This window comes from Stenella coeruleoalba, assembly GCF_951394435.1.
Source record: "Stenella coeruleoalba genome assembly, chromosome: 20".
In the NCBI taxonomy this organism is placed as follows: domain Eukaryota; kingdom Metazoa; phylum Chordata; class Mammalia; order Artiodactyla; family Delphinidae; genus Stenella; species Stenella coeruleoalba.
This window is the reverse complement of record NC_137166.1, coordinates 56,469,933-56,497,903: the sequence shown is the minus strand read 5'-3', so window position 1 is coordinate 56,497,903 and position 27,971 is coordinate 56,469,933. Positions and strand designations below refer to the sequence as shown.

The following is a 27,971-nucleotide window of genomic DNA, read 5'->3' as shown; positions in this document are numbered from 1 at the left end:
ATATGTTAATATAAAAATATACTTGGAAGGAATAATGTCAGTGTATTAGAAGTATTTCACATAATTATACAAGATTATATATGCAATTGACTGATTTTATTATAGCCACTTAAACATTCTGTTGGTATAGTGAAGAACAGTTGTCACAAATCAAGAATAACTGAAACAGTAATAACTGATTGCTGTAATGACTTCATTCTGATCTTGTCAGTTATCCTAAAACCTAACAAAAGTTGGAAATAGAGAATATTGCTTTCTCTCTGTTTAGAAATTTTCACAGAATATATATGGTTGGAAGACTAAAGCAAAAAGAAGAAAAATTATATTGATGTCGTTCACGATGTAACAGAGGAATTTAAGAAGCATATATTTCAAGGACTATTAACATTATTTCCTACAAAACAAAAACAAAATAATACATTTTAGGACTGCAAGCAGTTCTTTCAAGATTCATGCTTAAAGATTTCAGAGATGCTTAAATACAAACTTTAAAAATAAAGCAAAACACTGATATTATGAAATCTTCCTTTTTATACTTGACTGAAGGAAACCTCAAAAGTAATGTTTTCATTTGGATATAGAGGAAGACATAGTTAGAACTGGTCTTCTTGAGACATAGGTTAAACTTGCTTAGCTAAAGTTTTCTTCAATTCTCTTCCAAGGACAGCCTTTACAAACATTTGTATAAGTTATGTAAAAATTGAGAAATGTAGCTTTCTACTCATTTTTTTAAATTTCCATTTTAAAGAAGGCTGAATAAAAGAAGACATTCCACATTTTCTAAAGAAAATGCATATGTCCAGGTGATTCTAAGTTGTTCTTATTTTTGTGGTTAATAATTAAGTATCACATTCTGATTCTACCTAGGTCATCATACCATTCTTCAATGCAAGGATCAAGTAATTTTTAAATCTTTTCCTTTTAGTTAATCTGTGTAAACTGTGGAAGGATAATCAAACTTGGAAATAGATACGTTCTTCTAAATTCCTGAAAAGTAATCTTCTAGTTTAAAAAATACTAATGAATATATTACTGGTTTAAAATATTTCCATTTTAAAGAGAAAAAAACTAAGATATATTAATATGCTAGTTCTTATGACTTTTTAAATTTAAATTCACAATTAACATGTAGAAAAGTACCTGGCTCTCATAGGTACTCAACATTTTTTTTGTAATTGGGAGGTTGAGGACATCTGCAAATCTTGGTTTCTGTTTATATTATTGAAATTATGCAAGATTCAGAAAAGGAACTGATGAAATCTGCATGTTTTCAAACTTGGAAATTTGTATCATAGATATTTTCTATACACTTATAGTTTGGTAAGTCTTTGCTCTTAACAACTGATGATACTACAGTTTAAAAAAAAACCACTTAAGTGAATTCCCTATAAAATCTGTCCTTTTCTAATATTCAGTCAACTCTGGAAAACTTAGGTTTTTCTTTATAGGAAGTGAAGTATATATAAATTTGAAATTTATTGGTATCAAAAATGTAAAGCATTCAACCTTATTTTTGAATACTCTTTATGTGTGTTATTACATCCTCTTTTTTTTTGTTTGCTTGTTTACATCCTCGTTTTTAACAATACTGTAGCATACTTTTACGAAATTTATAAGTGTTTATATTTTCTTTTTAAAGAAAAGGCTTCAAGGTTAATAAAACCTACTTCTCTGTTTAAATTTCAATTAATTTTTTTCTTAATTCTGTCTTTTGGTGAGTTATGTTCATTTTCTACCTTCTCGAGGTCTCTGGTTTGCTTATTATTTACATTGTTTGTAGTTTTCTTATCTATAAATGCATTTAAAGTAGTAACTTTGAGTATAGATATGGTCACATCCCACGGGTTTTGTTTTATACTGCTCATTCGCTTCATCTTGCTCTCATTGTTTCACTGAAGGAGAAAATATTAGGTAGTATGTAACATAAATATTTTGTTAATGTCTAACTTATTACATTTTTACCTGAGCTATAGCCCTATATGATTGGTTACAAACTTCTCCACACCTTCCTCAACTTGATAGTTAAATGTTTAACTGTTGTTTTTAAATGTGTGGTGTTTTATTCACTGTGTATTTTCTGATGCACAGTAAATGATGAATGGGGATTTTTTTTAACTTATATTCTTCAAATATGAATTTTCTTTAGCCATAAGAGACTTATGGCTAAAGAACTTCCCACATACCTGACATTCACAGGATTACTTTCTCTTTTGCTTTCTTTATGTAAGTTAGAATTAGCTTAAACTAAAGGGTTTCCAAAATTTCTCTACTTTAATGGTTGCTAGCCAGCATGAATTTTCCAATTACTAATGATTGATAGATAGTGTTGGGAAGCTTTGCTACATTATCATATTAATATGATCTTTAATGTTGAATGTGATGGTGATGAATCTGCTGATGAATGTAACATGAGTTGAACCAAAAAGCGTTTCCACATTTCACAAGGTTGTACATAATTACCTGATGTTCCTTGAGGGATGAGACCAGTGAAGTCTTTGCTTCACTTATTTATGGGGATTTTCCATAGCATGAATTCCTTAAAGTTGAGGAAGAGGAGAGTGCCCGAAGGCCTTCCCACATTTCTTACATACATTAGGAATGAATTTTCTTATGTCGAGTAAGTTGTGAGCACTGACTAAAGGCTTTCCCACATTCCTTGCATTCATAAGGCTTCTCACCGGTGTGAATTATCTGGTGTTGTTTAAGCTGTGAGCCCTGCCTAAATGCCTTCCCACATTCATTACATTTATAGGGTTTCTCACCAGTATGAATTCTTTGGTGGTGGTTAAGCTGTGAGCCCTGCCTAAAGGCTTTCCCACAAACCTTACATTTGTAAGGTTTCTTACCAGTATGGATCCTCTGATGTTGAGGAAGATATGAACGATGGCCAAAGGCCTTTCCACATTCATTACATTTATATGGCTTCTCACCAGTATGGGTTCTTTGATGTTCATTAAGTTGGGTGATACCTCTAAAGGCCTTTCCACATTCCTTACAGACATAGGGCTTTTCTCCAGTATGAATTCTCTGATGTTTAATAATCAGTGATAAGTAACTGAAAGCTTTTCCACATTCAGTACATTGATAGGGTTTTTCACCAGTATGAGTTCTGTGATGTACGTTAAGTTGTGAGAGCCGAACAAAGGTTTTTCCACAATCCTTACATTCATAGGGTTTCTCACCAGTATGAATTCTCTGATGTCTGGTAAAGAGTGAGACAGAACCAAAGGCCTTTCCACATTCTGTACATTCATAGGGTCTTTCCCCACTATGAGTTCTCTGATGTTGAGGAAGATAGGAACGGCGATGGAAAGCCTTCCCACATTGCTGACATTCATAAGATTTCTCACCAGCATGAATTTTCTGATGACTAAGAAGACATTTCTTCTGCCAAAAGCCTTTTCTACATTCATTACACACATAGGGTCTACTTCCAGGTGGAATGTTATGAAGCAGGTTATGGGATGTTTGCTGTGTCAAAGCAGGTATTTCTTCATGAGTGATTATGACTTGACTGGAACTTCCATCCTCATTTCTGTGATATGTTTCAAATGTGCCTTCACATTCCCAGTCATCTTGGAAACTGGGGTTCTCAGGATCTTTGTTTATAAATTTTTCCATTTTCTCCCATTGGGATACCTGATCTGAAAAATAATGAAAAAGCAGAGATGCTTTAGTCCCTGGTGTCAGTTAGAGCTTCTTTAGTAGAAATAGTTTTAAACTGAAAATAATGCTTATGAAAAAAGTAAGTGTTCCATACAGCTCCCAAATGTGACTATGCAGTTCCTGTTCTCCAAAATCCCCAGAGTTCCTGCTTTAGCTGGAAGGATCCAGCCAATCAGCAATGCATGCTTGAAACATTGATGGGATACTAGGTGGGCTCTGACCTGGAAGAGCTGCCCCCCTGGCTGCAAGGACCAGACACAACCTCATCAGGGCAGCACGCAGGATGAGGTTGGGTGCCCTTGGCCAAGGAGAAGTGCACAAGCCCAAACCAGGAGCAAGAACAAGACAGCAGCATATATTGAGAGAGAACATAAGTATGGTTTAAAATGCATCAAGAGATCAAGGAAGAAACAAAAATCTTAACTGCTGAAAGGAAAACAAACCAAGCAAAGGACACTGACAAAGAACTAAATAGAAATTCTAGCAATTGAAAGTACAGTGACTGTAGTTAATTTTGTCAACTGGCATTCAGTATCCATTCCCGCCTCCTAGTTGGCCTTCCTCTACTTAGGCTGGGAAAGTAATTTTCCAGCTCCTGGCACTGAGGACTCTGAAGGGAACTAAGTTTCCACCCTTTAGGCACACTTGTGTGAAATTCAGATGATAGAAGCAACATTTTCTGCTGCCTTGGCTATCAAAATGTTGTTGCTGGCCTCTTCACTCCAGTTTCAAAGTACATGTAGCAGCAGTGGTGGTGGCTTCATCACCTTACTTTCTGATCCCAGATCATAGCTAAGGCAGTGTGCACTTGCAGGTGGTGGTCCTAGTGGCAGCTCCTGTGTCTCTACATCTTGGCTGTGGCTGAGGTAGCACATCTTCCAAAGATTCAGTGTTGCCACATTCTGGAAGGCATTTCTGGAGAGCCAGCTCCTGTTACCCTTCTAACAGTTTTTAAGCACCCATTTCCCATATTTTATATCTTTAAATACCTTCCTAATTTAAAAAAGACACACACATACACAGTCTTAATACTGATCTTAAGAAATTAGGAAAAAAAAAAAACAGGATTTCAGGAGAAGATAAGCCAGAGCAACCCTTCCAATAAAAACACATTTAAAAAATAAAACTTACACCAAAAAATCTTTATCAAAGATCTGAAAAAAATAGCCCAGAATTAACAGGCAAAAATCTAAGGAAATTTGAGCTACCAGCACAAAGAATACTGAAGCTGGTTTGCCCTGAGTACCAATCCTAACTTTAGTTCAGGTGATCGTGTGTGTGTGTGTGTGTGTGTGTGTGTCTTTTTTGCCCAAACCCATGTCAGGTGTCTTAGTCCATTTGGGCTGCTGTAACAAAATACCACAGACTGGGTAAGTTATAAACAACAGAAAATTTTTTCTCACAGTTCTGGAAGCTGGGAAGAATGAGCTCAAGGTGCTGGCACTCAGTGTCTAGGAAATAAATTCTTATGTTGAGCCACCATATTTTGGAGTCAAGCTAAGTTTGCAGCTTAGCTTGTGCCCTAAGACAAAAGTAAAGTCAGTTTAAGATCGCATGTGAAAGGAGCCTCATTTTCTCTGTAAACCTTTGAGAAAAGAGTTTAGAAGGAAAACCTTTGAAAGCCAAACAGGTGAGGTTTGTTTGTTTGTTTTTCCCTACAATGGCTTACCCCTTCCTCACTCAGCTACTAGGCTGCTGTCTCTTCACCACCAACAGCTATTCCCTTGTTCCAACAATCGATCACACTTGGCTTAGAATTGCTAAACTTTCCATGTAGGAAAATGAGTGGGACCTGGTCATGCTATTGCTATCCAAATGCCCAATCCCTTGAGGGGACATGGATACAGCAAAGTAAAGAGAATGCCTTGAAAAATCAGGAAGGTGAAGTTTCAGAAGTAACTCAGACCTATTTCCAGCTTTACAAATCTCAAACTGTTGCTTCCAAAATGCAGTCAAACACTTTAGCACTTCCCTGGAGGGTCAAGATGGAGGAATCATGATGCTCAGGTGATAGTGAATTATGAGAGGACGGTCTTAACCAACAGCTGAGACTCCTGTCGTTCTCCAGTTTGTACACATCCCTCTGGGTGGCTATGTGTGGGAGGAGAGGGAGGGAATTAGCCACCCACACACACTCTGCTTAAGTGGAGTTGATGGCCACATCTTTGTGGTTATCCTGATAAGAAAAACCAACATTTTTAGACTTTGAGAGCTAAGTGACCACATGACCCTAAGGGGAGGGGCAAATTTGCCTCTGAAAGGGAAAGAGGGCACTATAAAAAAATTTTCTCAGATAGCTTTAATGTATTGAGTCCAATACTAGTTAAATAACTTACCTAACACCCATGGATTTACTCATTTAAAAAAGTATTTGAATGTAATCGGCAAATTTCTTTCTGACAGTGCAATTTAAATACAATTATTTTTTGAGAACACGTACATCATTGTGAATGTTTAACATTACCACAGACATTTTCCCTTGTTCTGAAAAATTCTTCAAACATAATTTTTATTAACAGTAGAGTAATCCACCACATGAATGGACATGAGATTCACATGTAAGTCTATTACTTGCCCAGTCATTCTTGATTGTAGGGCACTCCTTTTAGATAAGACCTTAAGGTCTTTCCCAGAATCTGCTTCTAGACTAGTGGTTCCAAATTTCTGAGAGGTGGTATACATATATTGAGTCTAAACAGGGTGAGACTGCTGGGGTTGGAAGGGCAGCTGCACCAGTATCCTTAACTTCTCCATGCCTCAGTTCTCTAATCTTTAAATGGGATAGGTGACATTATGTACCTCAAAGTGTTGCTGTGAGGATTGACTTATGTGCTTACTATATTATAGTGCTTGCTACATAGTGATTAGCAAATATATATATATATATATGTATATATAAACCTGTATGTATATATACACACATCTATAGCTACAGATCTTCCTCAATTTACTATGGGGTTATGGCCTGATAATCCCATGGTAAGTTGAAAATATTCTAAATCGAAAATGCAATTAATACACCTACTGAACATCATAGCTTAGCCTCGCCTACCTTAAACGTGCTCAGACCACTTATATGAGCCTACAGTTGGGCAAAATCGTCTAACACAAAGCCTATTTTATAATAAAGTGTTGAACATCTCAGGTAACTTATTGACCACTGTACTGAAAGTGAAAAATAGACTGGTTGTAAGTGTATCCATGGTTTACCCTTATAACCTCCTGGCTGCCTGGGAGCTGCAACTTGCTGCTGCCCAGCATCATGAGAGCATCACAGAGCATAGCACTAGCCCAGGAAAGGGTCAAAATTAAAAATTCAAAGTAGAGTTTCTACTGAATGCATTATCGCTTTCACGCCATTGCTAAGTGAAAGAATCCTAAACTGAACTATCGTAAGTTGGGGACCATCTGTATATATAGAGTGATATCTATATCGACATGTATCAGATATATTTATCAATGGATATCAGTCAGTCAGTCTCTATCTTTCTTTCTCTAAACACACACACACTCTCTCTGTCTCTCTCCCTGAACTAACTCTAGTCAGGCTCCTCTAGGCCCCAGTCTTGGGCTCTGTCCTTCACCCATTTAGTCCAGTTTTAGGAAGAATTCCCCTAGGTCAGTTTATCAAGAACACCACCACCCGTCCCCATCCTTAACATCTCATCACTCTCGCCAGCCCTCAGCAAGAATCCTATTAAGTCCTTTTAGCCAGATACTCCCTCTTACCCTTGATGGTTCTTTTTTAGTAACCGTATATCCAGTGACACCGCCCCCCTTCACTATAAATCCCCACTTGTTCTTGTATTTGGAATGGAGCCCAGTTATGGACAAAGGTGTCTCACCCTATGGCAATAATTCCTGAATAAAGTTTGCCTTGAGAAGCTTTCGATTCTGTCCGGCTCTGGTATTTTTTGACAATATACTGAGGAAGGCTCAGATAACTTTGGGAATCCATACAACTATAGTCCTATTCCTAAGAGAAAACGCAAAAAAAAAAAAAAAAAAAAAAAAAAAAGCAAAACTGCACAAAACCTTAAGTGGTTTGTGGGGTCTACGAATCCCAGATTAAGTATCTTTAAGGAAAAGACGCTGGGATCCATTTGTGGCTGGACACATTCCCTGCCACCATGGTCTCTGAGAAACGTAGTCCAGAGGCAGGATAGCCAGAACTTGGTCATCCCATCACCACCCCCGAACCCCCAAAATACCTTCCCCGCCACCCATAAAGAGCTCGGACCCGGCTCCGGGCGGAGCCGAACGTCGACCCGCTCTAACGTGGAAACAATCGCCCGGAATTAAAACGCGCGAAGGCTCCGCGGACGAACCCGCTTATAAACTCCAGGGAGCTTGGGCCCCTCAGTTGGACAACAAGGAGGCATCCGAGAGCGGCCCCAACGCAGTGCCTTCTGGGAAATGTAGTCCAGAGCGGGAGGGCCGGTCGCCCGAAGAATGCTGGGAAGACAAACCCGGACCGTGATTGGGCCCCGGCCGCAGTTGGCTTTTGGGAGTGTAGTTCGGCGCGTCGCTCTGGTCAAGCTGGAGCCCGGTCTTCCATCTCCTCAACCTTGGCCTCGTATGACCGCCCAGAACCGAATCTTTCTCCGTGAGTTGTGCCTGTGGGCCATGACCTGTCCTGCGTACTTCTCCGGGTATGAGCTGTGGGGCAGCCTGTTTGTGACAAAGGGGAGGCTGTGGGTCTGTGACGTGAGAGGTTTGGCCCAAGACGGTGCCAGTGACTGAGGGTGGGGAGAGGCAGGTGAGTGGATACACCTGCCTCTGCGTGGGTGGCGGATGGGATTCTGCGACGTGGAGGGCTTTGTATGTGACGTGTCTTTGTGTGTGACCGCAGGTCTTAGAATGTGTGGCCTTGGTTATGTGTGAAAAGTTGGTGTGACTCTCAACCTTCCTTCAGTCTATCAGTGTGACCGGAGTTGTTCAGAAACTGTGTAGGTTTAAGATACCATGAATGTGGGTTTCTGTTAGGTTGCCTGTGGGATTGTGATAACTGCTTCCAGGTTTGCTTTCCCCCTTTACAAATAGGGTAATAACTCCAAATTTCTTATTACCCTGAAGTTCTGCAGCAAAGCGCAAACAACATAAAACATGATAAAAACATGACTTTTACATTAAATAAACTCAAAATTATTATAGAGAAAAATTCAAAATCAGCCTAAAATGTTAAAACATGAAGATGGGTTTGTTCAAAACAATTTCTTATCAATAGTATGGTACGGCCTGTCTTGGCTCTGCCCCAAACACCACAGTTAGTCATTTCCTTTTGCTGATTGGAATGTACCTGCAGAAATTCAGGAAGCCTTGGACTGCAGAATTAGCGTTACCCATCCTGAAGCGCTCATCTACAATATGCATGGCCTGGTCTGCCCACTCTCTGAGGAAGGACGCTTTCCCTCAGAAGGTCTCGAAGCTTGCCCAAGGCAGCAGTTTCTCCCTGAGTCAGACCCAGAACTCAGAGTTTCTATCCCTTAATATAGTTTTGTTTTCATCTGGCCTCATGGCTTCTGTGATGTCATGAAGCAAATGTCTGCTATCTCTGATATTGCTTTCTCTAAAGAGTTTACCACCTTGATTCCACCCATATGGGGCTGGAATAAATAGAGGAACATTTCCCTGTAGGCCTTGTATTTCATGGAAGGAAATTTTAGAGTCACAGAGATCTGACTGTAAATACCAACTCAACCACTCACATTCTACAAGTCACTTGTAGTTTGTGGTTTTCAGCAAGTCACTTTTCTACATCTGTCTTATTTTTTCTCCTACAAAGAAAACCTGACTACAAGGTTGTTTTGAGGAATTACAATTACTGATATTAAAAGTGATGTTAGCATAAAGAGGTTGAATCTCACACTTTAGTTGTTACTGCATCCCTTTTACATCTTCAAGTTTTTGAATCATGAGGATATACTGCTTATTCAAAATATTAAACATTTTTAAGCAGAAATAAAATAGAACAATTGAGAAGTAATAAACAATATTTAGAAGAAAATTATCTTGGGCTAAAAAAAAGACATGAGATATTTAAACATATCCTGCTAAGTTCCCGAATTCTAAGGATAGAAAGAAACTCTTGCCAAATGCTGGGATGGAAGCAGTTACTATGGTAGGCAGAATTATGGCCCTCCAAAGATGTCTATGTCCTAATCCCAGGGACCTGTGGGTATGTTTTTACATGGCAAGAGGGAATTAAGTTGCAAATAAAATTAAGGTTGTTAATCAGCTGACCTTAGGACAAGATTATCCTGGGTTGTCCAGATGAGCCCAATATAATCACAAGGGTCCTTAAAGGTGAAAAGAAAGGAGGAGGCAGAAGAGTCAGTGTCAGAATGACGCAATGTGTGAAAGACTCAGCTGGCTACTGCTGGCTTTGAAGGTGGAAACGGGCCACACCAAGGAAGGTGGTGGGTAGCCTCCAGAAGCTGAAAAGGCTAGGAAATAGATTCTCCCATAGAGCCTCTAGAAGAGAACACAGCCCTGTCAAGACCTTGATTTTGGCTCACTGAGACCTGTTTCAGACTCTGACCTCCAGACAATAAATGTGTGTTTTTTTAAGATGCGAGGTTTTGATAATTTGTTACAGCAGCAACAGGAAATGAATACATCCCCATAAGCTAAAATAAACAGACTAGCATTGGGTTCCTCTTCTAGAAGATCAGAAGCCAGAATTCAGTGAAGTGACATCTCTGGATTACTGAGAAAAAAACTGTAATCCAAGAACATTCCACTAACCAAAAATATAACTTGTGAAGGTCCAAGAAACTCTTTTGGACATATAAGGATTCAGAGAATACCAACTATGTAACATTTATTGAGATAAACATAAATACTCAATAAAATAGTCTAACCAAATTGCATTTGAAATAAATCTGTAAACTCAAGACAGGGGAAAACAGTTAAAAAAACAGTGGCCAGCAATGAATGTTACTCTGAATACTATATTTAAGTTTAAATGGAAATCATGAATGGGTCTGGCAGTAAGTAATATAAGCATCGAATACAGTGAGTCCCCTACATACGAACCTTCAAGTTGCAAACTTTCAAAGATGCAAACATGCATTTGCATATCCAATCACGTTAGTTCATGTGTCTGGCGTACATTGTCATGTGTATGCATCCTCTCCAAGTAGTTGTGCTTTTGTGTACTTTACTATGCAGTACTGTGTAGAGTACAGTAGCACAGTATCTTTATTTTAAGCCCAGGATGTCTGGAAGCGTAAAAGCAGCGGTGATGAAACTGGTAAGAAGGGCCAGCTGTTGTACTACAATACTTTTCAAGGTACTGAACTGGAAGATTAAAACTGTTTTATTTTTGTGTTTGTTTTTTTTGTATTATTTGTGTGCAAAGTATTATAAACCTATTACAGTAGGTACTATATAGCCGATTGTGTTAGTTGGGTACCTAGGCTAACTTTGTTGGACTTATGAACAAATTGGATTTACGAACATGCTCTTGGAACAGAACTCGTTCGTATGTAGGGGACTTACTGTAAATAAGAGTAAAACTAGTAAAACTATGAGTTTTCATTAGGTTAGCAAAACAGAGGAAATATTAAAGAACAGGCTGTGAAGGAAGGGAAAGAGAAAGCAAGGATGGTCTCTTCTCAGAGGACAGTAACAAAGAAAACTAACGATGGGTTAGAAAGTATAATAGTGCTCTCATTCTGCCCAATAATGATTAAGAATGGGGAGATAACCACTACCCTAAGCACAGTGGGAAGTTCCAATTTAGCAAGAGAAAAGGAACATAAGGAAAGGAAAAGACCAAGAAAACATAAATAGTACAAAGTAAAATGAAAGGAATAAGGTGGAGTTATTACACTAAATAAAAATGTGGGGCTTCCCTGGTGGCGCAGTGGTTGAGAGTCTGCCTGCCGATGCAGGGGACACAGGTTCGCGCCCTGGTCTGGGAAGATCCTGCATGCCGCGGAGTGGCTGGGCCCGTGAGCCATGGCCGCTGAGCCTGCGTGTCCAGAGCCTGTGCTCCGCAACGGGAGAGGCCACAACAGTGAGAGGCCCACGTACCGGAAAAAAAAAAAAAAAGTGAATTTCCCTACAGAAAAAGAAATTTGTATTTTGAGTTATTAAAAAATTAGCTATATTTTTTTTATAAGAAATAACTAAAACGACAGAGGTTGAAAATAAATGGATGGGCAAAAACATACCAAGTAAACAAGGATAAATCATTATTATTAGTGTTACACAGTATGGAAATAAAATACCAAAAGGATTATACTAGGCCAAGGTTGGCAAACTTCTTATCTAGAGGGCCAGATAGGAAATAAATAGGCATTGTGGCCATAGTCCTTGTTGCAACCACTCAGCTCTACTGTTGTAGACAATATGTAAATAAATGAACATGACTGTGTTCCAATAAAACTTTATTTATAAAACAGGCAGCAGGCCAGATTTGGTTTGTTGACCCCTACACTTAGCAGAGTAGGATATTGTTTAGTGATAAAAGTATGATTCTTAAATAGGGGTTAAGTTATATGTCTTTATAGGTCAAACAACATAAAGTAAAAAATCTTTGGATATTCAAGATTGTGGTTAAAAAATTCAATTTTAGGAAATTCTGATCCAGTATACCAAATTATATAAGAATGTGGAGAATTTTATCATTATAATCTACTGCTTAAATAGAATCTAGTATCCAAAAAAGAATATACATTATTTTTCAATGTTATGGAACATATACAAAAATCAATCCTGTACTTAGCCACAAAGAAAAATGCTAAATACAAAAAAGTAGATACTTTCAGGCCACATTTACCAATCATAATAAAATAAAATTTGAAGTTACATCACTTAGGATGTTTTCAGCTCAAGTTTACAAAATGTCCAACTAAAAGTAACTTCAGCAATAAAGGTTTATTTTTCTTAGATAACAAGGCATCTAAGAGACAGTTCCAAATTGGCCTCATAGCTCAGTGTTAGGGTGCTGGGTCAGCTTCTTTGAGGTCCTTTCTTTTCTGCTCTTGGTTCCAAGATGGCTGCAGCAGCTCCAGGCATCAAGTTCTCGGAGGAAAATGTTTAAAAGCAAGAAATGAAAGAGGAGGGAGTCTTCCTAATGTATCTGTCTCTTCTGAATGAGGAAGATTGTTCCCAGAAGGCCCTGTAGATCCCTAGAACATACTGGCCATACACTGGAACATCTGGGCCATCTTGAGCTGCAAAGTGGGCTGAAAATTAGCATGTGACATCTGCAGCTTCTAAGACAAGACACAGATGTTGCCAATAGGAATGGGAATTGGGTATGGCTGCTAGGTAGGCAACCAACCCCTTCTGTCTGTGATATTATAAAAGATAATCTACAACAACCTGGAAACTAAGAAACAGTCTCCTAAATTTAGTTTACTCTTGGATCAGAAAGAAATAAAAAATGAGATTATTGTAGGATAACCACTTTCTATTTCATCATTTTCTGTTTTTGTTTTCTGTTCATTTATTCATCATCAGGGTGTTTGGTATTCTCTTTTCTGGCTTCTTAAATAGTACATTTAGTATATTTGAGTACTATCTTTCAGGTTTTCATGTTTTGCATATACTTAAAGGCCATAAAATTTCCTCTGAGTAACTTCAGCCACATCACACATTTCTTGACATGTAAAAACTCTCATTGTCATTCTGTTCATTACCACTGATGGTAACTGCATTCCTTAGTTTCTTGTTAACCCAAGAGTAATTCGGCTGTTTTTTTTTTTTTTCTTTTTAATTTCCAATAAAATTCACACTTGGCTATTGTTAAAATTATTACACTGTGGTGAGAAAGTGTGATTCTGGTGTGTGTTAGAGACAAAATTTTTTTCCAACCTTTTCGTCTTTGACAATCATGGTCTAAAAAATTTGCATCCGTATAATTTTTCTTCAATATGAATTTTATTACTCAGGATAAAGGACAACTCTGAATAAAGGAATTCTCACTTGCATTACATTCTTCATGTCTTTCTCCAAGATAAAAAGAGTAAGTTGTGATTAGCCTAAGCTAGTGGACTCTTCCCATTATTTCCATTCATATGGTTGCTTGCTAACATAAATTCTCTGATGATTAATAAGGGATAAGTGCTGATGGAAGGTTTTTCTACATTTATTAAATTCACTTGTGTTTCTCTATTATGCATTCTCTGATGTTGAATGGTAGTTGAGTCATGATTTAAAGTCCTCCCACATTCCTTATATTCATAGGGCTTTTCCTCAGTATGAATTACCTGATGTTGAATCAGTTGTGAGCAATGGCTGAAGGCTTTCCCACATTCCTTACATTCATATGGTTTCTCACCCGTATGAATTCTATAATGTACAGTAAGATGTGAGACCCGTTTGAAAGCCCTACCACATACCTTACATTGGTAGGGTTTCTCTCCTGTGTGAATTCTCTGATGTTGCTTAAGTTGTGAGTTCACCCTAAAGGCCTTCCCACATGCCTTACATTCATAGGGTTTTTCACCAGTATGAATTCTCTGATGTCGAATAAGAGTTGAGCCTTGATTAAAGGCCTTCCCACATTCTTTACATTCATAGAGTTTCTTGCCAGTGTGAATAGTGTGGTGTTGAATCAACTGAGAACGATGACTAAAGGTCTTCCCACATTCCTTGCATGCATAGGGTTTTTCACCAGTATGAATTCTATAATGTACTTTAAGATGTGAGATCCGATTGAAGGCCTTGCCACATTCCTTACACTGATAGGGTTTCTCACCAGTATGAATTCGTTGATGTTCAATCAACTGTGAGCTTCGACTAAAGGCCTTTGCACAATCCTTACATTCATAAGGTTTCTCACCAGTATGAACTCGCTGATGTTGTATGAAATTTGAACCAGAATTGAAGGCCTTTCCACATTCCTTACATTCATACGGTTTCTTGCCAGAATGAATATTCTCGTGTTGAATTAGTCGTGAGCCATATTTAAAGGCTTTCCCACATTCCTTACATTTGTAGGGTTTCTCATTAGTATGAATCCCTTGATGATTAATAAGGAAGTCCTCTTGCCAGAAGTCTTTTCTACATTCATTATATCCATAGGGTTTTTCTCCAATATGAATTTTCTGATAAAAAGTAAGGGATGCTTGCTGGTCAAAAGTGGACATTTCTTCATTATCGATTATCATTTGACTCAAATGTCCATCTGGATTTCCCTCTTGCCTGTCAAACTGACTTCTGCATTCCCAATCATCTTGGAAACTTGAGCACTCAAAACCATAACTTGTAAGGCTTTCCATTATCTGCCACCGGGGTGACTGTACTTCATAACTGTGCTGCTTTGGAGATAATACCTTAGTATCATACCTGGACTCCAATACTGAAAAAGAACAAAACAAGTATGTATTTGTTTTTTCCTTTTCCAGAAAAAGTAACTTCTATAGTAAAAACTGGAAAGTTCAGACTCAGGATAATATCTGTAAGCTCTTGAATGTGACTAAGAAATTAGAAAATGGAGTAGAACAGAGAAAGAGGAAATACCATAAATAAAGATGAATGAGGTAATCAGAGAGATTATAAGAGTAGTTCTAAAATGTTAGTGTGGATCAGAATCACCACTGAGCCATGGCTTTAAAAAATGAATGTTTCTATGAAACCCTAGAAAAGACACATATGAGTAACAGAAAGCAAATCATTTGTTGCCAGGGGCTGGGGGGGTATGAGCAACTGTGTGGGAAAGAGCATAGGGAACTTTTCAGGGTGATAAATATGTTCTCTATCTTGTCTGTGGCGGTGGTCATGTAAGTGTATACATTTGTCAGTAGCCATTAAAATATTGTACTTAAGATGCATGCATTTAATTTAATATAAATTATACCTCAATAAAGTAGATTTTTTAAAATGATGGAGAGGGGTGACTGGATACTTCTCTGGCCAGAAGAACATGACGGTGCATCTGCTTGACAGGGGATGTGGTGTTATAGGAGGGCTATTTTCACATGTCCACTGGAAGGTGTAATAACACAGCTGTGGCCTTCTGCTGTAATGCTTTTTGTCTCTGAAGTTTAGCTGAACACCGTGGCTAGAGCTAATGTCAGCTGGACCAGTCTCTCCTGGACTTTTCCACTGCCTAAAAGTGTCCTTGGAAAAAGAAGGGCCTTGTTCCTTGTTTAGAAGATTAGGCCCAAATTTAATAGGGGTGGCCTCTTCCAGAGCAATATTCTTTGCTGGTTATTCAAACTGCAAGGAAAGGCTGAATGGTGTATTTGATCTTGATTCTACCTGGTACATGATTTCCATACAGTGGTCCGTTTTACTGCAGTCACAGAAATCAGTCCCATTTGGTTAATAAAGAATTGGTTTCAGCTTCGTGCAAGGAACTATGGGGAAAAGTGAATGGGTGCTTTTGAATGTATTCATAAGTTACAGACAGAAGGCCAAAGGGGACTTTATAGGGGCACGTCTGCTTCCTGTGGTAGCATATCAGAGACCACTATTGGTTTTTTTGTGAAATTATTAAGCAAAAACTACTGGAATAAAAGATTACTTTGACAATGCAAGATGATGAAAAGTCTGTGAAAGAAGTATCAATTTTCTGGGAATGATGCTGCTGTCGCCTCAAAAATTTGCACCACGTGAAGTTGTAAGAACAAAAAGAGTGAAAAGAGCAAAAAGTAGAGGTATTTTTTCAGACACCATGTTTGGTTGTTGAAGAGGGAAGCTCTCTTTACGGGTCTCTTTATTGTGCTCTAACAACTGTGCTAAGACAGATTCCAAACACATCCATTATAATGGCTACCTATGAGCTGGTGGTCCATCTACTCAATGGTTAGCAACATCTGGCTGCCATCCTATAAAGAAGGGACCAAAAGATTGCAGTGGACCATGGAATATTAAAGCCAGCCTGGTGGACAGAAGAAAATTAGTTTGGGAATGTAACTATGCTCTAATGGAAATCTGGCTTTAAGAACTAAAGTGATAACACATTACTTGGTCTTTTTGGCAATGTGAAAAAAACTGCTGCCTCTAAGGACATGCCATTAAAAGCACTCCTCTCTCCAAAATGCCATATTTTCTGTCACAGACATCAGACACAGTTGAGTTTTGCTGATTTATGGCAGTCAGAGTACAGTGTTTATTCCATGAGCACTTTGCACTCATCTGGATTAAGCCATCTCCAATCATATATTGTGCTATAACTATACAAAGATAGTACTAATTTTCTAATTTCTGGCTTCTGTTCTACTTCATGTAAAGTTGCAAAATAGCAACATAATAATGAGGTCCTCTGTATTATTTTTATATTTTCCTGATAGGATCTGCTGCAGTTTTTTTAGAAGCTGATTATTTAGCATTAGTAGTTACTGTTTTTAACAACAAATGAAATAATGTCTAAAAATCTTATGTATAGACTTAGCATTAAAATGTTTTGGTTTCCTCATATGGAAACTCAAAGGATCCCAAATGGCCAAAACAATCTTGAAAAGGAAGAACAAAGTTGGAGGCCTCTCTCACTTCCTGATTTCAAAGCATATTAAAGAGCTACAGTAATCAAAACAGTGTGGTACTGGCATAAAGGAAAACATAAAGACCAGTGGAACAGAATAGAGAGCGCAGAAGTAAACCCATATACATATTGTCAAATGATCTTCAACAAGGATGCCAAGACCACACAATGAGGAAAGGACAGGCTCTTCAACAAATGGGGCTGAGGAAATTGGATATTCACATGCAAAAGAAAGAAGCAGGACCCTTACTTTATACAACATTTAAAAAAATAACTCAAAATGGATTATAAACCTAAGACTTAAAACTATAAACTAGAAGAAAACATAGGGGAAAGGCTTCATGACACTGTATCTGGCAATGGTTTCTTGGATATGGTAACAAAAGCACAGGCACCAAAAACAAAAATAGACAAATGGGACTATATCAAACTTAAAAACTTCTGTGCATCAAAGGAAAAAAATCAACACAGTGTAAAGGCAACCTACAGAATGGAAGAAAATATCTGCAAACCATATTACTGGTAAGAGGTTAATAGACAATATAAAGAACTAAAACTCAACAAAAAACACAAATAACCTGATTTTAAAATGGGCAAAGGACTTGAATAGACATTTCTCCAAAGAAGACATATAGATGGCCAACAGGCGTACGAAAAGATGCTCAACATCACTAATCATTTGAGAAATGCAAATCAAAACTATAATGAGATACTGCCTCACAGCCATTAGGATGGCCACTATTAAAAAAAAAAAAGTGTTGATAGGGTGTGGAGAAATTGGAGCCCTTGTGCACTGTTGGTGGGAATGGAGAATGGTGCCGTCACTATGGAAAATAGTATAGTGGCTCTTTAAAAAGTTAAAAACAGAATTATATGATCCAGAAATTCTACTTTTGGGTATATATCCAAAAGAATTGAAAGCGGAATCTGAAAGAGATATCTGCACACCCATGTTCACTGCAACTTTATTCACAATAGCCAAGATGTAGAAGCAACCCAAATGTCCATTGACAGATGAATGGTTTAAAAAATTGTGGCATATACATACAGCCTTAAAATGGAATGAAATCCTGTCACATGCTACATTATGGGTCACCCTTAAGGACATCACACTAAGTGAAAGAAACCAGACACAAAATGCCACATATTGTATGATTTATGCGAAATATCCACAATAAGCAAATCCATAGAGACAGAAAGCAGATTAGTGGTTGCCAAGCACTGGGGGGGAGGGGGAATGAGGAATGACTGCTTAATGGGTATGTGTTTCCTTCTGGGGTATATCTAGGAAAAACACACTTCTCAACACCATTCTACTCTCCACACTTCACTTCTGACACTTCTGGTCACCAAATGTGTGTGGGTTTTTCGCTTACACCAAGCAGCCCTCCATCTCTCTGGTAGATACTGATTGGGCAACCTACAAATTCAATTCTGACACTATCTTGCTGCAGATCTCACAGATTAAGGGCTCAGTCTCACAAGACTGCCCCTACCAGCGCCCCACCCCCCATAAATGGAAGTTCCCACAACCCCCTCCATGGGTTTTAATCATTTGCTAGAATGGCTTGCAGAATTTAGGAAAACAGTTTACTTACTATATTACCAGTTTATTACAAAGGATGTAACTTACGACTAGCCAGACAGAAGAGATGCATCAGGCAAGATGTGGGGAAAGGCTTCCATACCACCTCTGGGCACACCACCCTCCCAGCACCTCCATGTGTTTGGCAAACTGGAAGCTCTCTGAACCCCATACTTCAGGGACTTTTATGGAAACCTCACTACGTAGGCATGATTGATCAAGTCATTGGCCATCAGTGATTAACTCAACCTCCAGCACCCCCTTTTCTGGGGTTGGGGGTGGAGCTGACAGTTCCAACCCTTTAATCACATAATTGGTTTCCCTCTCAACCAGCCCCCATCCTGAAGCTATCCAGGAGACCCCAGCCACCAGTCATCTAATTAGCATATAAGACGACACATATGACTCTGGAGATTCCAAGGGTTTTAAGACTTGTGTGCCAAAAAACAGGGATGAAGAACAAATATATATTTCTTATTATAAATCACAATATCACAGGGTGATAAAAATATTCTGAAACTAGATAATGGTGAATGTACTAAATGCCAATGAACTATATATACATTTTAATAAGGTGAATTTTGTTATGTATATTTTACCATAAGTTAAAAAAATTTTAAAACATTTTCCATAAAAACTATAAATGACCACAACTGGCTCAAGAAATGCAACACTTGAATGTTAGATTCAGTATTCAGTATCAGGAGTTCAGTATTAGGAAGCCTATTCATATAATGCAGATTTTATAGATGGAAAGAAAAAACACTTAATAAAATATGAAAAGGTGGATCTTCTTTAACCTAAGAAAATACCCCTATCTCATTCCTATGGCTGATATTATGCTTAATGAAAGACACTAAAAATATTCCTATTAAGGTCAAGAACAAGATTAGTACGTAAAACCCCACTTAACAGTGTTCTGCGGGTACTACATAATCAGCATCCTAATCAGGCAAGAGAAAACAACCTGCAAGGTATAAAAATGTAAAAACATTATCATCATTTGCAGATGATATAATTGAATACTTGGAAAACTCAAGAGAGTTACATAAAAAACTGTCATAAACAATGAGAAAATTCAGTAAGTTGGGTTAGCTACAAAATTCATCTGAAGATGTGAATGGCTTCTGTCATATATAAAAAAATAACCAGTTGGAGTATAAAATGGATGAATGCCATATTAGTCTATATTATAGATTATGCCCGTAACAGCAATAAATATAAACTACCTAGGAATAAATGTAATAAGACACATATAAGATCTATATGAAGAAAATGTTAAAACCTTAATCAGGGATGGACATAAATGAAAGGAAAAACCTGTCGTGTTCTTCAATAGAAGACTCCGCATAATAAAATCAGTTTTCTCCTAAATTAATCTATAAATTTACAGTGATCGCAGTAATAAAAATTGCATGATTTTTTTTTTTTTGAAAGCAAATATTCTGATTCTAGGGTTTGGATAGAAAAGTAAATGAGACTAGCCAGGAAAACTCTGAAAAATAAGAATGAAGAGGTACTAATTGTACCAGGTATTTAAAACATTTAAACTCTTAATAAATTAAAACCATAATGGTATAGACACATGGTTAGAGAGATTAATGAGCTAGAACAGAAAGTCCAAAAATAGATCCAAATACAGAGGTGATAAAGCAGACGACAAAGGTGGCTTTATACATTAGTGGTGAAGAGATAAATGCTGTTTCAATAAGTGGATAATAATCTGGAAAATAACATGAAATCACATCTTACACTGGGAAAAATTCCATATGGATCATAAATTTCATCATAAATAAGCTAGAAAAATATCACAGGAGACTCATAACCTCAGAGGGTGAAGTTCTCTTTAAATATGACACAAACCCACATATCTAAGGAGTAAACAAATTGAGCACCTCAAACAAACACATGCTGTCAAAACTCAAATGACAAAAGCAAAAAAATCTGTTCTGTGACATTTCAGGTGTGGTAGGAAGAATAATGGCCTCCCAGAGATGCCCATGTCCTAATTCTCGGAACCACAAATATGTTAGGTTACACGGAAGCACACAGCTTCTCTCCCCATGTTCACTCCACCCCTGATCTCACTCACTCCAACGGGCCAACTACCACTTCAACGTGGATGAATCTACCACATCAGTAACGCTTAGTTCTTAGCTTCCCATTTGAAATTCTCTTGAATGCTGCAGAAACTGTTTATGGACATGATTTTGGTCTCATGTCACACTGTAACTTTGGGTCTAATTCGGGAAGATTTTGCCCCCCCAGGGGACACTTGGCAATGTCTGGAGACATTTTTGGGAGGCCAGAGAAGCTGCTAAACATCCTGCAATGCATAGAATGACACCCCCTCCACACTGGCCCCAACAAAGAATTATCCCACTCAAAATGTCAGTACCACTGAGGTTCAGAAATCCCCCATCCAGAACAGGAGCACCCCAGGCAGAAGGGACAGCAAGGGAAGAAGCCTCGAAACAGGAATACGCTTGATGTTTCAAAGCCAGGATGCATATACTTGTATTGTCTGCTTTCGTGCTCCCATGGCAGAGCTGAGTACTTGCGACAGAGACCACAGAGCGGGTAAAGCCTGAAACGCTTAACTGTCTGGACCTTTAAACAAGATATTTGCCAACCTCTATGTTAATGTAACAGCAAAGAGGCTTGTGTGGCTATAACCGAGTCAGCAGCATGGAGGGTGGTAGGAAATCAAATCAGAGTGGAGGCTGCAGGGCAGATTTTCTAGAGCAACTTAGTTCAACACAAGTTTCTGTGATACTGAAAATGTTCTATTCTATTCCAGTACGGCAGCTACTAGCTACACATGGCTACTCAGCATTGGCACTGTGGCTAGGGCGACTGTGAAATGGAATTCTATGTTTCATTTTAGTTAAAATTGAAACAGCATGTGTGGCTGATGGCTACAGTACAGACACAGAGCCTTCTAGGTCATGGTATGGGTTTTAGGTTTCCTCTTGAATGATGGGAAGTTGTGGGCAGTTTTTTTTTGTTTGTTTGTTTTTTTTGTGGTACGCGGGCTTATCACTGTTGTGGCCGCTCCTGTTGCGGAGCACAGGCTCCGGACATGCAGGCTCAGCGGCCATGGCTCATGGGCCCAGCCGCTCCGCGGCATGTGGGATCTTCCCAGACCGGGGCATGAACCCGTGTCCCCTGCATCAGCAGGCGGACTCCCAACCACTGTGCCACCAGGGAAGCCCTGTGGGCAGGTTTTGAGCAGAAATGTGATACACCTTCACTGAAGTTTTGAGACGGTCCGGCTGCTGTGTGGAGAATGCACTGTAGTGGACAACAGTGCAGGCAGAGGCACGGGGAGGAGGCTACTGCTGTAGTCCAAGTGGCGCTGGGGACATGGGTGGTAGCAGTGTTGTTTGTTGGTAAGAAGTGGTTAAATTCTGGATATATTTCAAGGCAGAGTGAACAGGATTTCCTGACAGAATGAATACATGTGTGAGACAGAAAAGTCAAGGGTGCTTCAGCAGTTTTTGACTTGAGCAATTAGAATAGAGTCCCCTGTTACTGAAGTGCAGAAGAAAGGGGGAAGAGTATATTTGTTAGGAAGGATCAAGGACTCCCTTTTGGACTTAAGCTCAAAGTGTCTGGTGAACATCCAAGTGGAGTTGATAAGAAAGCTGTAGGATATAGGTATCTGGAGTTTTAAGGGAGAAGCTGAATGTGAAGGTAATAATTTGTGTTGTCCAAAAGAACTTTCTCCAGTGATGGAAATATTCTGTATCTGCATTGTCCAATACTGTAGCCACAAGCCACAAAATTGCTACGGAACATTTGAAATGTGGCAAGTGCAACTGAGGTACTGAATTTTAAAGTGTATTTAATTGTAGGGAATTCCCTGGCGGTCCAGTACTTAGGACTCCATACTTTCACTGCCAGGGGCTCAGGTTTGATCCCTGGTCCAGGAACTAAGATCCCACAAGCCACGCGCCATGCCCCCCACCCCAAAAGTATTTAATTGTAATGAATTTAAATTTCGATGGCCACATGTGGCCAGTGGCTCCACATTAGACAGCACAGGTGTGAGTGGTACGTATAGCATGGTCATGGAGAAGGTCCTGGGGAATGGAAATAAACAGAAGAGGCCCAAGTCTGAGCCCTGGGGTGCTCCAGCTTTTACAGAAAATGAGAAGATCCAACAAAGGAAGTTGAGGATGGTTAATGAGGTAGGTGAGAACAAGAGGTAGTGATGACCCAGATATACATAAATGTTTCAGGAAGGAAGGAGCAACCACTTTTGTCATATGCTGATGATAAGCTAAGGAAGATGATGACTGAGACCAGACCTCTGAGTTTGGCAACTTGGAAGGAAAATTTTCTAACTCAAAAGGACTGCCTCCTCACCAGCCAGCTAGACAGTTATCTGCAGTGGGTTCTCTCTCCCCACACATGCCTCACTCACCTGGGCACTGGCCTCCTGTTGCTACTTTCTCCACCATCCAGGGCTCTCTGCCTTGTTCCAGGAAGGAGATCACATCAGGTTTGGAAATGGCAAAACCTGGATGTGAGAAGAAAACATGCCATGCAGTCACGGTGCGGGGCCCCAGAATTCAGACCTAGGGCCTGGTTATCGAGCAGGAGAGGCAGTTGCAGGACGGGCCAGGGGAATATGTGAGTCACCTGAAGGCTGAGGAAGATGTAGCTTCAGGCCATAGAGCTACCCTTTAACCAATCAAAAGACACCCCAAAATTGGTAAGAAGGAAGAGATGTGCCCAGGGGTAACCTCCAAACTGACCACATTGCCTTACCCAGTGAGACCAGGTTGCTATAGATCTCCAACATCACATCTCTGTACAAATCCCTCTGAGCAGGCGCCAGCTGTTCCCATTCTTCTTGGGAGAAGACTACGGCCACATCCCTGAACAAGTCTGAACCCTGGAACAACAGGCAGGTATGTTACATGTGTATTTCAAGGAAATGTTTTTCACTGGGGCGAGAGGAGATGGAGGAGGTCTCTGCAAGAACGGGGTGTTCTGGTGAAAAAGAAGGCTGGGGCTGGAGGCCTTAGATGTGAACAGGTGACAGGAAAAGATGAGCACAGGTAAAAGAGATGTTCAAATATTCTTGAACTTCCCTTTTTACTACAAACCAAAGCTCTTGTACTCAGTTCTGGGATGAAAATTAAAATCCAGCCAAATGGAGTTTCTCAGTTGTGACAGTATAATCAAGCACACTGCCTACTCTGTCCTTGATATATGATAAATTCTCAATGTGAAACCTATCATTTGTACATTTATGGAGTAACAACAACAAAACCCAACAATTTTTGGTAGACTTACCCCAAAATATTTTATTAAAAAATATTTTCTATCTTAGAAAACAGAACTTTCATTTAAGTCAAGAATTGCTTCAAGATGTAGGCTCATGATTATGTGAAAGCGTTATCACAAACATTTTTCCTTATGAGAAAAATCTTCAGTGAAGATTATTAGCTGTACAATTTTCTATCAAGTGAAATAACTGACTCAACCATTCTCTTCCTTTGGATGCAGAGGTCTCCAAGGTCAGATCTCTTAAGGCTGTTCCAAAACTATGACTATCCAGATTTTGAACATCTATCCATCTATCTATCTTTCAGTCCTCAGCTCTGCACTTTGCTTGCTTTTAAACTCAAGAAGCTGATGGAGAATAACCAAGATTCCAGTGCTCTGTTCAACTCCAAACTGGACCTTAATTCTGGCATCTTAATCTCTCCTAGATTCCCAGATAAACTTCAGTTACACACCCAGTTGCCAATACAGGAGATGTCACCTCCCACACTGAAATTGAGACCAACCAATACCAGCTTCCCTGTGTTTTTATGTGCGATCCCTCATCAGTAGCCATCACCATTTCATCAAACCTCAGTTCCTATAAGAGATGCTCTCCTTTTGTGTAAGGAAATGGATTTCTTCTCCCTCTGGCCTCCCAGCAAAATACCAAGCCAACAGAAGAGGTGGAATGCTATACAGAATGAATCCGTGTGGGCACTGATCAGAGTGGATGGGGCTATGGGAGAGGGTACTAGCTGCCTGGTCTTTTTTTTTTAAGTTTTATTTTTGTTAAATTTTTGGCTGTGTTGGGTCTTCGTTGCTGCGTGCGGGCTTTCTCTAGTTGTGGCAAGTGGGGGCTACTCTTCATTGTGGTGCGAGGGCTTCTCATTGCAGTGGCTTCTCTGGTTGAGGAGCACAGGCTCTAGGTACGTGGCCTTCAGTAGTTGTGGCACATGGGCTCAGTAATTGTGGCTAGCGGGCTCTAGAGTGCAGGCTCAGTAGTTGTGGCGCACGGGCTTAGCTGCTCCGCGGCATGTGGGATCTTTCCGGAGACCAGGGCTCGAACCCGTTCCCCTGCATTGGCAGGCGGATTCTTAACCACTGCGCCACCAGGGAAGCCCTGCCTGGTCTTTTTATTCCCTAAAATGGGAACCTCTGAGAACCAGAGTCTTGGATGGAACCCAGGTGGGAAGCTTCAGGATAAGGAAAGAAAATACTTATATGATTTTAAAACTCACAAGGGACATGACTGTCAAAATTTCATGGGTTGATGGGTCCTCCTCCTGGTTTCTCTCTTAGGGAAGGGCAGAGTCCTGAGATGGCAGAGCTGAGGGAGGAAAGAGCAAACATGAGAGGCTAGGCTTGCTTCACAGCTCCCAGAATGCCACGGTGACAAATGCCCACCTCCTTTACTCCCCATCCCCCCAAATTAGAGGGAGCTGGGACAAACTGTGGCCTTTACCCAGCTCCACCCTGTTACTGATGCAAATCTGAGGTGGGGATGCTCAGACCTGGTCCAGTGACTAAGGATGGTGTCCCAAGGACAAGGAAGGCCATCCTTAGGCCAGGGAGCAAAGCCTGCCTGATCTGCATCAGCCCAGCCCACAATGAAACATTCCCAGAACCAAAGCATTTAACTGTCTCATTCCCACAATGTAACACCTTCGGAAGTCTCCCTGGCTCTTACCCTAACTTCCTAACTCACAAAGAACCTTACAGCCATACATAAGGCCTGGCAGACACAATTTCGTGGACCCTGCCTGAGTCAACAAATGTTTGCAGTGGGCAAATTAGATGGAGCAAGCCCCGTACTCCATTATCATCACATAAACGTGTCCCTGCACAGAGATACAACAGTGAGCAAAACTGTGTGCACAATATTTGCTGAAAAAACAGAACCAAAGATTAGTACCTAACAGTTCACAAGTAGGCAAGTAGTTGAATCATTTTTGGCACAGCCGTATGATGGATGCCAAGCAACTATCAAAAATGATGTGGAACAACATCAACTGACAAATATATTCACAACTGGACACTTTGTACAACAAGAGAACATTCAGCAAAAGAAGTCAAACCCACCCACCTACTGACACACAGGCTAACCACCCCCCCCCCAAAAAACACCCAAAACTGGAATGGAAAACAACCAAGTGTTAACAATGATGCCATTTAACCACTTCCTGAGTTCATCAGTAAAACCGCAGTATTTTATAAAAGAGCTTAGGACAGTGCCTGGCATGTTACAAATATTTAATTCTAAGTAATGTAATGTGTAAATGAAATAATGATAAGTGTTCCTTAATATCATGTAGTAGGACTTTTTCCTTATGACCACTTTTTTTAAGCATTATTTGTATTATCTATAAATAGTCTATTACAGCGGTGGCTAGTGATTTATTCAACCACTTCCCCACGGTTGGACAAATTTTCAACAAGATCCTCTAAATTGTCTCCAAGTTGCTCCTTCTAAACTAGTGGTTCCAAATCTTCTGGGGTCTTGCAACTCGTTGACAATCTCATGAAACAAGACTTCGCCCCAGATCTTTTAAAAAGCACGCGTAAGAATAAATGCAAAACATCCGTAAGTATTTTCTGGAGGTGGGGACTCCCCCAACAGACACACCCACCTAAGGGGTCTATGGACCCGGGCTATGAGCCCTGACGCCGACAGGAGGCGCAAGCAGGGCGCGCGCCGCGGGGGACGATGGGAAGTGTAGTCCAGAGCCGGGAAAGCCGCAGACTGACGATGAAGCGAGACGTTCGGGTTCTTCCCAGGCCCGCGACCCACCCGGCCGCGGCGCTCAGTCCTGCGTGGACTCCAGAGCGCTTGGCAAGCTCCGAAGCCCCTCACCTGCCGCCTCCTCGGGTCCAGTTGCCCCCGTGGTCGCGCCCCGCGCAGCCCCAGGTGCGCTTCCCCCTCCGTACCGGCGGACTCGGGAGCCGGAAGACAGCGCAGACGCACAAAGCCCCTCGGCTGATGTGTCGCGATTGGGCCAGCGCCGCAGTCTCTTCTGGGAAACGTAGTCTCCAGGCCTAAAGGCTGGAACCAAACCGCAAGGCCGCGTCTCGCGATGCTTCGGGTGGGCGGGGTGCTTGTGTGCGTGGGAGGCTGTCGGGGTTACGGCAGAGCGTGTTGGGTTCCCTGAGTCGCAGTGTGAGGGTCGGTCTGTTGGGCCCGTTGTCTGCGTGTGACTGTCTCGCTGATTGCAGTTTAGTGTGTGTGACTGTGACTGGGCGCGCCGTGTTCGGTTCTCACCCGGTCGTTCAGTGTGTGACTGGGACCGTTAAACGCCAGGTACACGTTTGCGTGTGGCTGTGTAAAAGTGGTATATGACAGAATTTTTCTCGTCTTTGATCCCCAAGACTTTGATCCCCAAGAGAGGGAAGAATAAATGAGTTCCTACAGCTGCAATGGCTTTCTCCCTGGAGGCATATTCCAGACAATGCAGGAAGGAGGAACGCAAGCACAGCGCAACAGATTTACTAAAGTGAGACAACAGAACTTGGGGAAACTGAAGTAACTGGAATTTGCCGAGCAGAGCGTGGAAGAGCAAGGAAGAGGAAGGAGGGAGATACTCTGACAAAGAGCTCCAGAAATATGCATGAGTCTCCCTGAGTTTTTGGCTGAAAGCTAAGCTGCACATAGATCTATTTAAAGTGAAATTCTAGAACATGCAAAACTGTAGGGACAGAAAGTAGATCAGTGGTTGCTTTGGTCCAGGGGTCCAGGGAAAGTCAGAAAAGAAATAGAAGAGGAATTTGGGGGATGATGGAAACCTCCCATATCTTTATTGAGGTGATGATTTCATGGATGTATATGTTTGTCAAAGCTCTTTGACGCATATTCTTCAGGATTCAGCTTGAAGGGGGCTTCTGTGGGCAAAACCAGGACAATTGAAGCATCAATATAATTAGAGTAGCAGTATTAGTCAAAATATTTCATATGTCCATACTAAAATAAATGATGAATTAATGAGATGAGAAAGAACTTACAGA

The 27,971-nt window shown here is 40.2% G+C and overlaps 1 protein-coding gene across 5 annotated transcripts; it reads right to left on the bottom strand.

Annotated features, from left to right (window-relative positions):
* Positions 1–110: 110 nt before the first annotated feature.
* On the bottom strand, positions 111–26,900 carry ZNF582 (zinc finger protein 582). Of its 5 annotated transcripts, XM_079908828.1 has the most exons (6): positions 26,603–26,900; positions 25,214–25,302; positions 23,472–23,598; positions 23,125–23,220; positions 2,847–3,644; positions 111–394 (listed from the first exon to the last, which is right to left on the bottom strand). In XM_079908828.1, exons 2-6 carry the CDS (start codon positions 25,220–25,222, stop codon positions 372–374), a joined length of 1,053 nt encoding a protein of 350 aa, XP_079764954.1. In that variant the 5' UTR covers positions 25,223–25,302; positions 26,603–26,900; the 3' UTR covers positions 111–371. The 5 variants fall into 5 exon arrangements, with proteins under 5 accessions (XP_079764954.1, XP_079764953.1, XP_079764950.1 ...); XM_079908827.1 differs by lacking the exon at positions 111–394 and having other exon boundaries at positions 1,434–3,644; XM_079908824.1 differs by lacking the exons at positions 111–394; positions 2,847–3,644 and adding an exon at positions 12,479–14,983.
* Between the last annotated feature and the right edge of the window lie 1,071 nt (positions 26,901–27,971).